Source organism: Lissotriton vulgaris, chromosome 8 (assembly GCF_964263255.1).
Source record: "Lissotriton vulgaris chromosome 8, aLisVul1.2, whole genome shotgun sequence".
NCBI classification, from domain to species: Eukaryota; Metazoa; Chordata; class Amphibia; order Caudata; family Salamandridae; genus Lissotriton; species Lissotriton vulgaris.
The window spans coordinates 574,354,968-574,370,201 of record NC_141696.1 but is presented as its reverse complement, the minus strand read 5'-3'; the positions used below and the strand labels follow the sequence as shown (position 1 = coordinate 574,370,201).

General features: G+C 41.1%; 1 protein-coding gene across 2 annotated transcripts in view; it reads right to left on the bottom strand.

Moving 5' to 3' along the window:
* LOC147697737 (coagulation factor X-like) overlaps positions 1 to 15,234 on the bottom strand; it is an 824,358-nt gene that overhangs the window by 633,711 nt on the left and 175,413 nt on the right. For both annotated transcript variants that reach the window (XM_086934412.1, XM_086934411.1), the window contains exons 4-5: positions 14,905 to 15,015; positions 2,128 to 2,238 (exon numbers count right to left, since the gene is read on the bottom strand). In XM_086934412.1, coding sequence (XP_086790538.1) covers positions 2,128 to 2,238; positions 14,905 to 15,015 — 222 coding nt within the window. The remainder of the gene's footprint in view (positions 1 to 2,127; positions 2,239 to 14,904; positions 15,016 to 15,234) is intronic.

Genomic DNA, 15,234 nt, shown 5'->3' with positions numbered 1-15,234 from the left:
TCTTTGCTTAAAATGTGCAGGGTAGTAACCTTATCAACCCCTTAGGTATTTTTTTCCCAATATGATTGTGATTTGGCTATTTTCACTGAGAGAAATCTTGATTCTGTTGTTTTGGATACAGAAATGGGGTAAATGTAGGAGAAGTGTGGCTCAATGGTTAGAGCGGCAGACCCTGATGCAGAGGTCTAGCCCGGGACCAGGGTTCAATTCCCCGCCTCGGCGGGTCTTGGGCTCAAACTTCCACGGACCTGATAATTCTCGCCTCGGTGCCTATTCCAATCATGGAGTCCCACTCTGCAACTCTGGGCAATAGCTTGCTTAATCTCCACAACGGCCCCCACAACGCTAAGGATGCCTGGCCTCCACCTTGGGGGTGCCCAGGAGTGGACGCCTCACAGGGAAAGCCAGGATGGGTTCCACAGTGGTATTCGTACAAGCGCCTTGAGACCCTTGAGGGTGAGTAGTGCGCTATACAAGTATCAATTTACAATTACAATGTTATGCATGCTAATAAATAGTGTTTCTGTGCACTTTTCTAAAGTTGGTGCAATTTATTACTTGGTACACACTCATTAATTTAATGACTGGGACAGGGAGGAAGGATGTTGGGTAATGAAGACTGCCAGTAAGTAATTGTTTCATTCAGGCTTCCTCTGGATTCTGGCCTGCTCATTGTGATGCACTCGTGAGTTATTCATGTCTCTTGGGTTAAGTTGCCTGTTGTCACCTTTATTGTTGAATCCCATGTTTAAACAACTATTGTTGCTTAAGAATATCCTTGAATTCAACATTTAAAAGAAAAATTAATTATGCCAATTTTTTAGCACTTGACTAGTTGATTTTTTATTTGATTTTAGATTCTTATAGCGCTTGAATGCCAGAGGGCATCTTGGCGCTGTTGCCAGCAAGAACCAAAAAGCTACAGCCAAAATTCCCAAAGTTTTCTTAAAAACTTCAACTGCTGTGGAGATACCAACGTTCTGGCACTGATATCTCCTCAAACCCTCTTGGATGGAGACTGTTAGGAACTTTACCGGCGCTTGAGTTGGTGATTATAAGCCTTTAAGTCATGATTTCATCGACCCAGTGGGAAGTGGTGCTCCTCCTTAAAGTCTTTGATTAGGAGGTGAATTTAAACCCGCTATTGCTGTGAGTTTTCCTATAAAGACTTAAGGAGGACACACATCTTGTTTCTGTAGTTCAGTATCCACTTACTTCTTTGATGTAAAGTAGTATTCTGCAGAGAGAGAGAGCAATGTTACATTGTGAGATGGGGAGCGATTTTATGAGTTGAGCTTTCATGCAGCCCATGCCCCTTGAGCTGTTCTGGGAACTCACTGAGGGAGCCTAAGACCTTACATTTGCTCACACTCATGGAAAAGCAGGCGAGTCATACTTCTGCCACTCTGCACTGGAGATTTACTGAGCCCTGCTCTCATGATCCACAGGATGCACACCTGCTCCAGCATGGAAAGCTGTATTTGTTATGCAAGGGTGGTATCATGATGAGCAGCGCTGGCTCAGCACAGAGTCATGGCCGTTGTTTGTATCTGGAGCGTTTGAAATTCTAAAAACCCTAAAAATGAATCTCTACACTGGGTTCATTGAATTTACTTTGCCTGCTGCAGGTGCACAAAAAATCAGAAAAAAAACAGACTTCGGGCTCTGCGCGCTGCCCCTGGGCTTGTATCATCATGGACTTTTCTGGTACAGCATAGAGCCGAAGACCTGTTCTGTGTGAATGCAGGGCGTAAAGTCAATTCATTTAACCCGATAATTCAGCGAATTAGTGCTTATTTTCCGATAGCACACCGTTGACACAATGAGCAGAGTTTGCCTCTTGCTATTTCTGAGCTGTGGTGTCTAAAAAAAAAAAGCTCTAATTCAGAGAAGGGTAGGGTTAAATGAATTCCCTTTAGCAATAAAGGTCATTACAACAGTCGTTGTCGGCTTTGGCGCTACAAAGGTCGATGATACAGCCCCTGATGACTGTACATGTACAGTCGTCAATGCCAGCAGATATGCTAGGCCAAGGAAGCGTCAAGCTACAGCAGCCCGAGAGCATTACAAATAAAACGAAGCACTAGAGTGATGAGCAGAATGGAAACAAAAATTGAAAATGCTTACCTGTTTCACACTTTCCACCTTGAGTTCCGTTTACACAAACGCATTTATAATTATCATTCACTTGCATACACGTTCCTTCATTTTGGCAAGGGTTTGGAAAGCATGGGTTACCTGCCCACAAAAAAAGAAAGTGATATAGTTAAACATATTCCTTATCACTATGTAGGCAAGAGGGCTCATACCAAGCATGACATCTTCAGAAATTACTGGCTTTTTTTAGCCAACAAAACGCCACGATCTGAAACATGTACTTTGGTTTTTAACATATTAACTATAAGTTGAAAAATTCCAATAAAGGGGTGATAGCCAGTGAAAAGCTTTTTCAAGCCGAACATATCCCTTATGAAATGGGGCCATAAGTTCTGATCTGTTCTGATCTATCTATCTATCTATAGTGCTTACTGCCTCCGATGAAGCGTTGAAACATTTTTCAGTAAATAGTTCTCTGCTCTGGAAAACTACGTTTAATAGTTAGTCAGTTACACTTTATTTGGACTCTTGCAGTAAACGTCTGTTTCATCCACTGCCCCCACAACAAGAAGTTCCCAAACCCCCCTAAACGCTCGATACATTCCATCTATCCTTCACTGTATCACTCTCTTAAATTTTCCCAATGTTTTTATGATTGCCATATTTTACGCTCATGCATTTTTCCTGTCTCTCTTCCTTATTTTTCACTTTGTACCCACATTTCTTTCTTATTGCAAATGCATTTGTACATTTATGTCCTTTTAAGAGTCTTTAACTTTGTATTCCATTGTATTCTGTTTTGACACCTGTCTTTATCTTTTTATTATTATCAAATAAAATTCTTTTGAACTTAAAAAAATAGTTAGTCAATTGTTTAAGCCGTTTTCCACAAGTCCTCTTCAGAGGAAAACCATTCCATATGCTAGGTTAAGATTCTTGTTGTTTAAGATAAAAGGTTTTAGCCTTGTGTTCTTAAGATGAGCAATGCCATGCATTACATCTCAGTATTTCTGCAAATTAAATTAATTATTTGAAAATTGTTTAGAAATAAAGAACCTAAATTAGGATTATAGCATAAGTGATTTATTTATTACATTAGAGGAGTTAGAAAACCCTAGGTATCATGCAATTGATTTGTGATGTGCATATATTGATTAGGAGGATATTTGGCTATTGATTCACTACTGCCTGGTCATAAAAAGCATTTTTGTGAACATTGGTAACCTCTTCCCATTTGCAAATGGTTTACCACATTATTAATGTTTTGCGACTGGATTTCAGTTTTAAAACATTAGTACATAGTTTAAAGATTCAGTATCTGTAAGGGATGCCCTTAACATGCCCCTTCCAATACTAAATCTGCATTTATTCCCAAACCTAATTAGCGAATCAGTGAAAATCAGCAACATGCTACCTAATCTTTATTTGGATTTGGTGAGTAAAAAATGCCATTTTGCTGGCAGAAAAGTTCAAATTTTACGAGTCGGAGCCTTAGGGACTGTAAAATTGCTTGATACATGAGGGCCTTTGTGCCTTCATAGCCTGAAAATACTATGTTGAACATTTTGTACAGTTGCGTAGTCCTGAAATTTCTGAAGGTGGGGTTTAAAGGAGAGAAATATATTTGCTTGTTGTGTGAACCTTGCTATAAATGATGTGCTGTTGATAACCAGTCCAAAATAAATAGTTGAAAACCACAGAAAACTTCCTAATTGAGAGATTTTTATATCCCTCAAAAACTCAAAGTCAGAAGTCATTAGAGCAGGAAAAAGTAGAAGAAAGGGTATGACTTCTCTGTTCTGCAACAAACTATATTGCCCTGCTACTTTATTTCTGCATCCTGGAATTATGGTCTTGAAATTATGTTTTTGGTTCCTGTAGATGGTAATAACCAGAATCTTGAAAAAGTGGATACTTTATTGGAAATTGTGGCAAACCCCAAAAAACTGCTATTAAGATGTATATTGGAGTCCTTCCATTAGACCACAGATTAATGTGCATCATGTGAATCTAGAAAACATGCACGCTACTCAACACTGGCTGTTCTGGTTCATACCTTTATATATCCAAATACTTTTGTTCTGCTGCCACTTTCTGGCTGGATCTTCATATCAACCTTGTAAAGATGGTGGCTTGAGCGCGCGCTGGATGGCCGCTGTATTCAGGAGCTCCATGACGGTGAGAGGCACCGAAAATTCTCCAGGCATCTATTACAATACATCGGACCAACTGACGGTGGCAACATGTGTGGGAATGTGTCCTGCACCCCTGGGTATGTTTTTGGTCGATTTGGGTGAGCCTTGGCTGTGTTTTTTATTCCTTTAACTGCTGCTCGCAGCTCAATGAGGAGCCGGAGCCACCATTTTGTATTTTCCGCTCGCTCCAGCCGTTTCCAGCCTGATGTCCAAAAACAGTTTTCTCCACAGAATTATGTCTAATTCACATCCAGATTAAGATTTTCTTCATTTTTTGGGCTTTTCTTGTCATTTTCTCTATGCCTCTGCCTGCCTTTTGACATAAACGGTGCAAAAGCCTAGTTTATTTGCAATATAGTTCTTGATCTTCATTTGCTCTCTGCGTGTTTCTTCACTTTACCTATATTGAGTGCATACCAACGCAGTTTTGGTGCTCTTGTCATTGACGGTCTATTTTCTGCACACTGCTGGATGGAAATGCCTCGTTTCAACCGCAATAATGCTAAACAGTCTGATGGTGTGTCAATAGAGGACCACAACCCTTTCAGTGTTTAGCAAAATAATATGAAGGAGGCAATTCTTAAGTCTGTTATGACTGCTGGTGGTACATCTTCTATCACGCCCGTTCCAGATTCAAGTAGACCACTAAGATATCCTCTGTTTCTGCTTCTGAAATGTGATTAAAGACGGATTCTCCTCCACCAATGAATCTCTCTTCTTCAATTTCTATGGAACTTTTACTAGAAGAAATACGCTCCCTCAAGCCCTACATGGTAGAAACAAATTCTCGTGTCCAGAGCCTTGAGGATAACTGGTTGAATACCGAACAAAAAGTCGAAGATCCTGAACAAAGTGTGGATTCTGTTAAGGTAATTACTGATCAGGTTCCAGGCATGCATAGAGAAATTCAGCATCTTAAACAACAAATTGAAAATTTGGAAAACCGAAATAGGCGTAATAATATACGCATTTATGGCCTGGCTGAAGGACTTGAAGGTGCAGATCCATTGTCATTTTTTCAAACCCTTTTGCCAACTTTACTTGGTTTTCCTGAAAACCCTCCATTGAATATTCAAAGAGCTCACCGCTTGGGGCAGAGTCTTCATTTTTCCTCAACGTCTACCTTCTCCATGAAACCTAGAGAAATTATCTTGTACTTTTTAGACTTTACTGATCTGCTCAAAGTTCTCCATGCCGCCAAAATTTTCTGAACACATGTAGAGATGAAGCGATGGACATTCCTTTGCCATGATATTTTCCATCATATCAAACTATTTCTTGTTATTAGTTGTCTTCAATCATCTTCCCTGATGTATTTTGTTCTGTCATAATGTCTTTTGTTAACATTTTTCCTTCTTCTTTTTTTTTTACTAGATGCAGTTTTATGGTCCTTTGACAGATTTATGTATCCTCCGTTATTTCCGGGGGATGTTCCCCGTCCGTTTCTCCTCCCGGAGTCCTTCGTCTGGTGTGTTGCCCTCCCCATGTGGACTCACCCTCCCTGCTCTTATTGTTTACTTCTGATACGTCTTTTTGTTTTTCTTAATTGCCTTATTTTTGGTATTTTGCTATGCTCTCTCTCTTTTCTTATACTCCCCTTTTCCTTTTCTTTTCCTTTTTTGAAACATACTTCATGATATCTCCCTTTTCACTATCATCTTTCTTGTTTAAACCTTGACTATGTTCTTATATCTTTCCTCTTCTCCCTCTTTTTTCCTCACTATAGTATTTTTAATATTTTCACTGTATGCCTAATAGCTGTTCATGTAAAGTTTAATAGTTGTTCTTAGAGTTATTACATGGAATGTTAAAGAGATTCACAATCCTATAAAAAGACAACAGGTGTTAACCCATTTAGCCAGATTGAAAGCGGGCATTGCATTAATCCAGGAAACCCATTTGTTTGACACTGAACTTTCTAAATTGGGAAGATGTTGGGTAGGCAATGTTTTTTCTTCCCCAGCTCTAGGTAAGAAAAATTGATTTTCTATTTTGTGTCACAAGAAACTTCCCATCTCAGTAATTCATCAAGAATCTGACTCAAATGGTCGTTGGGTAATCCTTAAACTCCTCATCAATCAGATTCCTATAGTCCTTTTCAATGTTTATGCACCAGTTAATGTTCTATTCCCCTCAGCACCATTCACAATCCAGAATTGACTACCTTTTTCTCAGTAAATCCCTTTCTCAACATGCCCTGCAATCCCAAAGTGGTTCTATTCTAATTTCATATCATGCTCCAGTTTTTGTTGATTTTGACTTACTTCCTTTTACTCCTCATCCTGGCAGGTGGCGTTTTAATAACGCCTTACTATCCGACCCTAATTTTCCTGGCCAATTTAGCATCTTTGTGTCAGAATTCTTCACCTTGAATTCAACTCCATCTTCTTCCCCTGTAATGATTTGGGACTCTTTCAATGCTGCAGCTAGAGAATTTATAATGAATTTTGTTTCCAGGAAAAGGAAAGCTTTTAAGGCCAAATCAAATCAGATGCTTACCAAGATTAAACACCTTGAACTCACTTATTATAATATAAATACCGAAACATCCTTAAAGAATCCTATTGATGCAAAATTTACCTTTAATAAATTATCCACAGAGTCTGCATCATCCTATCTCTTAAGAAGTAGTTTCCGTTACTATAGAGGCAAAAATAAAATGGGATCATTATTAGCAAATCACTTGGAAGTAAGACATGATCGGACTAAGATAGAAGTCATAAGGGGCACCACTGGCAATACATTATTTAAAGATAGTGATATTTTGAATGAGTTTGTCTCCTAAAATTTAACACTCTGGAAAAGCAACCTTCTCCGCAGGATCAGTCTTCTTATTTTCAAACTATTCCGCCGCCCTCCTACTCTTCTATTGATTTTGGTCCATTAGATAAAGATATTATGTTAGCTGAAATTACTCAAGCAGTTTCTATATTAAAATGAGAGCAAGCTCCTGGTCCAGACAGATTTACTACCGAAATATATGCCTCTTGTGCCACTTTACTTCTTCCCAATCTTTTGAATCTTTTTAATTACTTCATTGCGTCAGGCTCTTCTTCTGGAACTTTTCAAGAAGCCATGATTTGCTTGATACCCAAAGATAATAAAGATCAGTCCCTTGGCAAGAAGTATTGCCCAATTTCTTTTGCAAAAGTCTTCAGCCTCCTTATTGATCCTATTTTACCCTATCTTATTGGTTCTGAACCATTGGGTTTCGTGAAGGGCCTGTTATCTTCTGATAATTCAAGAGTCTTTTTTAATATCCTTGGTAAAGCCTCATCTCTTGATTACCCTATTGCAGCTATAGCTTTAAATGCAGAAAAAGTCTTTGATAGGATTGGATGGGACTATATGTTTAAGGCTTTAGACTGGATAGGTTTGCCCCCATAACTGATCTCCCTCATCTCTTTATTATATTCTGGTCCTAAAGGATCTATCTTTGTAAATGGCAAGACTTCGGACTATTTTCCACTCTTTAGAGGAGTAAGAGAAGGCTGTCCGTTATCACCTCTCTTATTTATAATTGCATCAGAACCCTTTTTAATTAAGATCAGACAAGAGCCTCAGATCTCCGGTTTCCAACTGGACACTGTCCATGTTAAATTATCTGCAATGCAGATGACATTCTTTTATATTGTTCCAATCCAGCCTCTTCTATTCCCTCTTTCCTTAATCAGGTAGATTCTTTTTCCCAATTTTCTGGTTATCGTCTTAATTCAGACAAATGTGAGATACTCCCTCTTAATATAACGTGCCTCAACCATGATCTTGCTCCTACAGGGTCTTCTTGGCAACCCTCTAAAATAAACAATTTAGGCCTATGGTTTTCATCTAGCATTACTGACACTTTGAAACTCAATTTTAATTCCATTATCAAAACCTCATCAAATAATATACAACGCTGGCACCCACTTTTTCTTTCTTGGTGGGGCAGATTAGGTTTCATCAAAATTATGTTTTCTCCTCTGATTGTGTACATTCTGTCAATGATCCCGGTGCATATTCCAGGTTTCTATTTTAAGAAAATAGACTCTGTCAACAAAATTTCTCTAGAAAGATAAATCACCCTATATCGCCCTATCCTCTTTAAAAGCAGATAAATCCTCTGGTGGTCTTAAGTTTCCAGATTTCAAATCCTATCATTACGCATTCTCTTCAAAGCAATCAAAGAAATTCTCACTACCATCTTCTTTTAAAACTCAACATGCCCTTTTATTACCCTCGCTTACTCAATATCTTAACTCCCTATCATCTACTCCTGATTTGCCTTCTAGATGTACCACTCTTTTTCCTTTAGAAACCTCTTCTCCTTCAGCTTACTCTCTGTACGAGACTCTATGGGGCATATTACCAAGCAGCTTGGTTAGAGACAAAAATTTACAGCTGAGCTGCGGCGATTTTTATCGCAGATAAACCTTGGTATTACCAAGGTTTATCGCAAATGCGATTAAAATCGGCCGCAATGCATGAATATCGCTGAAAAGTCAGCGATATTCATACATTACCGAGCTAATGCTCTAAGCCATGTTATCCACCTCCTATTGGATAACATGGCTAAGAACTGCTCGGGGCAGGTGTTAGCTTTTAGAGATATTCGCGCTTAGCGCGATTATCTCCAAAAGTTGGTAATAAGAGATAGCGATGTTAGCGACTGTTTCTAGTCGCTAACATCTTGGCACGCCCACTTTGCATGTCATTAGTGATAAATATCACTGACATGCAAAGTGGGGCCCAAGATGGTCGCTATCTCCTACTAGGTGTCGCTAACTGGTGTTAGCGACAGCTAGGTAATAGGGAGATAATGTTATCTCCGCTTTCTTGGCTTTTAAAGCCAAAAAAGCGGAGATAAACCCCCTTGATAATATGCCCCTATGTCTCTCTTCAGGTAGAGATAAAACAAAGGCTGAATTGGCTTGGGAAAATTATATAACGGAATGCTGTTCAACCCTCTCTTGTGATAAACTATGGCTTAAAATTCACAAGACTTCACAAGCTGCTAACACCTCTCAAACTATTTATTTTGTTTATCAACAGCTTTAATTTACCTCAACTAAATTGGCCTCTGTCTCTTCAGACTCTCAATCAACTTGCTGGTCTTGCCCTTGTACACATGCTGACTTAAAACATATGCTGTTTGATTACCCCTATATTTCTCGTATTAGGGAATTAGTTTTGGTCCCAAATTAGCAAATTTTTTAACACTTTTGCTCCTTTCTCTCTCTCCAATATTTTCTAAGGTTCCTTATCCCCTCAGTGGCCCCAGTCTCCGTCAAATTTTAAATTAATAGATTTACTACTAGCAGTAGCACTCCATTTAATAACGTCCAATTGGAAACAAGCGGACAAAGTCACCTTTAGAGTATGGTGGAACGCTGTTTGTTTTCATCACAGGCTAGATACCAACTACATCTCTCCTGTTTCCCTATCTATCAAAAGAGACCTTTTGTGGATTTCTTTGACTACTTACATAACTCGGATTGTATACAACGCTAGAGAAACCCTTGCAAGCTGAATGGGTACTATACTATTCACAAAAAATACATACTCTGCATATGACAAAAATATGAGATGTAAATTACTATGTGCGCGTAAAGCAGCGCGAATACAAAATGAAATGTTTCTAAATGTGAATACTGTGGGCACACGTTGCATGCATTCTGCATTAAGTAACTGAAATGTAACAAACTACTAGTCCCATAATGCACCCTTACTGCCAATTGGGATAAATAGTGGACATAGAAAAAAGCTCACTTACCGTGAACAAAGCCTTTGATGGCTGAAACGCGTTGGTCTGAGCTGGAGAAATAAAGTGAAATTGCTGAACTTTACAAACCCTGAGTGCCGCTTTCTTGGTGGAAAAAAAAAAAAAAAAAAATATATATATATATATATATATATATATATATATATACACATCAAACACGCTGTCACCTCAAAGAGAACTCACAGATTTCTCGTGGAGTTACCAACAAAGGAGCCGTGGCCACAGATATCTCAGTGCAAAGAAGTTTATTCAGGCACGATGTCCAACGCGTTTCGGAGTTGTAGTCACTCCTTCATCACGGGCCCGTGATGAAGGAGTGACTACAACTCCGAAACGCGTTGGACATCGTGCCTGAATAAACTTCTTTGCACTGAGACATCTGTGGCCACGGCTCCTTTGTTGGTAACTCCACGTGAAATCTGTGAGTTCTCCTCAAGGTGACAGGGGGTTTGATACAGGGGGGGTGGCTACCCCTGCCGTGTGCCCGCCGGATTGGAGGACTTTTGTGTCTCATATATATATATATATATATATATATATATATATTCTGTTTTTCCCTCGCGCATACCCCCTCCCCCTCCACCATCCTTTTGACTCCTTTTTCAAGTTATGTTTCATGTAATCATTTGCAGATGCCTTGTACCCTTTTGTGCTTGTTAATTTTCATATTTGTTCTTATTGCATAATAAACTTAACACTTAAAACAAACAAAAAAACACCTTGTGAAGACATCCCAAGCATCATCTGTGGTGATTTATTTAAACAGAAGCTGGTATGACCAGCAGAAGGCATCAATGCTACATGAAAGCCATATAGTATTGAACCCAATTGCTATATCATCTTGGGGATGGTGGCTCTTTGAAAAAGCACAACAAGCTATATAACTGAAGTTCGGGCAGGCCACATGTACCTTTGCAGCATAGATATTTCATAAACTGAATGCTTGCATCAAGTCAGAAAGTAGATTGAGGATGTAAAACCATTCCAGCATCCAAGTCTAGACAGGAATGCATTGTGTTCTAATGGATTCAGCTTTGATTTCCAAAAAGCACAGTCTAGCTCATTGAAAAGTCTCGGAATACAATGTGTAGTGCATAGACAAGCTTATGGAGAGAGCGCTCAGTCTAGGCACTTAACCAGTAAGATGCAAATACCTTCTCAATGCAAATGATCTCTACACTGGGTTCATTAAATTTACTTTACCCGCTGCAGGTGCACAAAAAACAGAAAAAAACAGACTTCGGGCTCTGCGCGCTGCCCCTGGGCTTGTATCATCATGGACTTCTCTGGTACAGCATAGAGCCGAAGACCTGTTCTGTGCGAATGCAGGGCGTAAAGTCAATTCATTTAACCCGATAATTCAGTGAATTAATGCTTTATTTTCCGATAGGACACCATTGACACAGTGAGCAGAGTTTGCCTCTTGCTATTTCTGAGCAAGGGTGTCTAAAAATAAAGCTCTAATTCAGAGAAGGGTAGGTTTAAATGAATTCCCTTTAGCAATACAGGTGCATAAAACAGTCGTTGTCGGCTTTGGCACTAGAAAGGTCGATAATACAGCCCCTGATGACTGTACATGTGCAGTCGTCAATGCCAGCAGATATGTGTTAAAGTTAAGCCTGTCTGCGCCCGTCCGCGGCCGGCCGCTTCCAGCGGCATTGCACTCTGCCCAGCTGATCACCTCTTCTTCTGCGGATCTCCTCGCCCTTCAACACCCCGGGCCCCTGCATTCTAGCGCAATCGGTGCCGCCCAAAACTGTGGCATCCTGATCTCCCAGGGCTCCCCACCAGTCTCTCTCGACTTGAGCGCCTCAACACCTCAATGTGATCCTGTCTCTACCCTAACAAGCGCTGGGTCCTTCGGTTCACAATCTTTGGCGATAGTTTATCTCAACACTCGTTCTCTGGTGAAACATCAGCTAGAGATTTTCCAGCTGCTGGACGGTGATAAGGTGGATATCCTTCTCCTCTCTGAGACATGGCTGACCGAGGACTCTGCCCTGGACATCCTTGTCGCTATCCCTACAGGCTACTATATTCTACAATCCAACAGGGCTGATGGGAGAGCAGGAGGGGGGGTTGCAGCTATCCATCGCTACAAATATAAATTCACTATCCTTGAAACTCTTTCCCCTTCCAAAATTGATTGTCTTACCCTCAAATTATCCTCTCCCAGGTTCTCTTTCATCTGTGTCTTGGTCTATCGTCCTCCTGACCGGATGCCCCTTTTTGCCCAACAGTTCGGTGATTTTGTATCCCGGCTAGTTATCAACTCCGCCAAAATTCTTATTATCGGCGATTTTAATTATATGCCGGCAGACCCCGGGGAGAGCAATATCTCTGAGGACTTCACCGACCTTTTACTTGGTTTGAACTGCAGTCAGGCTATCACTGAGGCTACCCATAACAAGAGTCATATTCTTGACCAACTTTGGATGGCCAACCTTGATATCTCCCCCCCTCAGTCTATCCCTGTTCTTGGTCTGATCACTTGTTTATCTCATTCTCTATCAAGCTCTCTCTGCCTGTTCCCTCTAGTCCCATCACTAACTTCACTGCCCGTAATTGGTAGCATGCCATTCTCGAGGAATTCCTTGTCATCTTAGCCTCCACGGCCCCTCGGGATTCGGCCTCATTGTCTGATCAGGCCTCCCAACTCGAGCAGTGGTTGGTATCTGCCAGTGATAAAGTGGCCCGCTAAAAATTATAAAATCTAAGTGACCTCATGACGCTCAGATGTGGTTCACTGATCAATTGAAACTAGATAAACTGTCCCTCCGTCAAGCCGAGCGCCGTTGGAGGCGTAACTATGACTCTACATCTAAAACGGAGTATGTCAACCTACTGAAACAGTATAAAACAATCTATTTTACTGGCTAAAACCTCTTACTTCTCCCAGAAGATCTTGGATACGGCCTCCAAGTCTAAGGACATCTTCTCTATCGTGGAGAAGCTCACTTTGCCAGATCGTGTCACTGTTCAACCTCTACCTTCTCAAGCCCTTTGTGATTCTTTGAATTCATACTTTATTGAAAAAATTGTCACTATCAAGAACAATATTCCCTCTCCCTCCTCCCCTACCCCTCCTCCCTTGCCTCCCATCAATCCATGTCGTCTGGATGTTTTTCCCCCTATCTCCCCATCTGAGTTCATCTCTTTGTTAAATTCAGTGAGCTCGGGCTATCCTAATGATTGCTGCCCCCCTCAAATCCTCAAAGAAGCTTTCTTAGCCTGTCCAGATCCTCCGCTGTCATTGCTCAACAACTCGCTTGCCACCGGCATAGTCCCAGCCTCTTTCAAACAGGCGGTCGTAGTTCCCATTCTTAAGAAACCTGGCGCTGCTCCCTCGGTTATGAGTAATTTCCGTCCAATCTCCCTTCTCCCGTATCTGGGGAAAGTCTCGGAGACTTGTGTCACTCGTTGTATCAGCACATTTATTGAGAGTTCTTCTTTTCTGGATAACCAGCAAGCTGGCTTTCTACCAGCTCATTCCACCGAAGCTGTCATCGTGGTCGTGATGGATGTGTTACGACAAGGTGCCGACAAGAACATCGCCCAGGCTCTTGTATTACTGGATCTGTTGGCTGCGTTTGACACGGTCGATCATACCATCTTGATTGACCGTGTCAACAATTCGGGCATCCAGGGCACTGCCCTTGATTGGATCAGATCCTTCCTGCACCAGCGCTCCCAGGCAGTCCACCTGTCCACTTTCTCTGCTTCTTACTCCCCCTTTCCTGTGGAGTCCCTCAGGGCTCTGCTCTCTCGCCACTTCTGTTCAACCTTTATATGCTTTCCCTCATGGTTTCCCTCTGTCACACCCCAGCTACTATCTTTAATTATGCTGACGACTTACAATTGATTTACCTGTTGATTCCTCCCCCTCTTCCTGCACTAACTTTCAATCCACCATGCTTGCTATCTCTGAGTGGATGCACTACAGTCAGCTGAAGCTTAACCCTAACAAGACGGAGCTGGTGCTGATGGGTGGGCCAGCCAACCCTTGGAATTCCAGCTTCTGGCCTCCCACTCTTGGGACCTCGCCCTGCCCTGTCAACTCAGAAAAAAGAGCCTGGGCGTCATTATAAGTAGTGACCTATCTATGAGGCCTCAAATTAATGTAGTTACATCATCCTGTTTCTTCCATCTATGCAGAATATGCAAAATCTGTAGGTTCCTCACGACTGAGGCGCTCACCCTTGTCATCATGGCTCTTGTCACCTCCCGTATTGACTACGCCAACTCCCTCTATGTTGGAATACCGGCTCTCCATCTACACCGGCTGCAGTTGTTGCAAAACCAGGTGGCCAGACTGGTCTTTCATCAGCCCAAACATCAACACGTCTTGCCCCTGCTGAGGAGACTGCATTGGCTTCCTGTGGCCTACCGCTGTATGTTCAAACTTGGCTGTATTGTTTTTAAGGCTCTTGCCGATCAGGCTCCAGCCTTCATAACCTCTAGCCTTCAGCGATACACCCCCTCGAGAGACCTTCGGTCCATCTCCCACAACCTTTTGATGGTCCCAAGGTACAAACGTAAAAAGCATGGTGGCTCGTGTTTTTCATTACTGGCCCCCACTCTGTGGAATTCCCTCCCCATTTCTCTCAGACTTTGCCCCAGTTATGTCCACTTTCGCAAACTTCTTAAAACCCACTTCTTCCAGTTAGCCGCTGTTGTCTTTGAGCGCCATGAAACCATTTTGGTATAAATGTTTTTAAATGTTTTTAACATAACATAACATAACATATGCTAGGCCAAGGAAGCATCAAGCTGCACTGCCCAAGAGCATTTTAAATAAAACGAAGCACTAGAGTGATGAGCAGAATGGAAACAAAAATTGGAAATGCTTACCTCTTTCACACTTTCCACCTTGAAATCCGTTTACACAAACGCATTTATAATTATCATTCACTTGCATACACGTTCCTTCATTTTGGCAAGGGTTTGGAAAGCATGGGTTATCTGCCCACAAAAAAAGAAAGTGATATAGTTAAACATATTGCTTATCACTATGTAGGCAAGAGGGCTCATACCAAGCATGATATCTTCATAAATTACTGGCTTTTTTTAGCAAACAATACGCCACGATCTGAAACATGTACTTTGGTTTTTAACATATTAACTATAAGTTGAAAAATTCCATTAAAGGGGTGATAGCCAGTGAAAAGCTTGGACAAACCG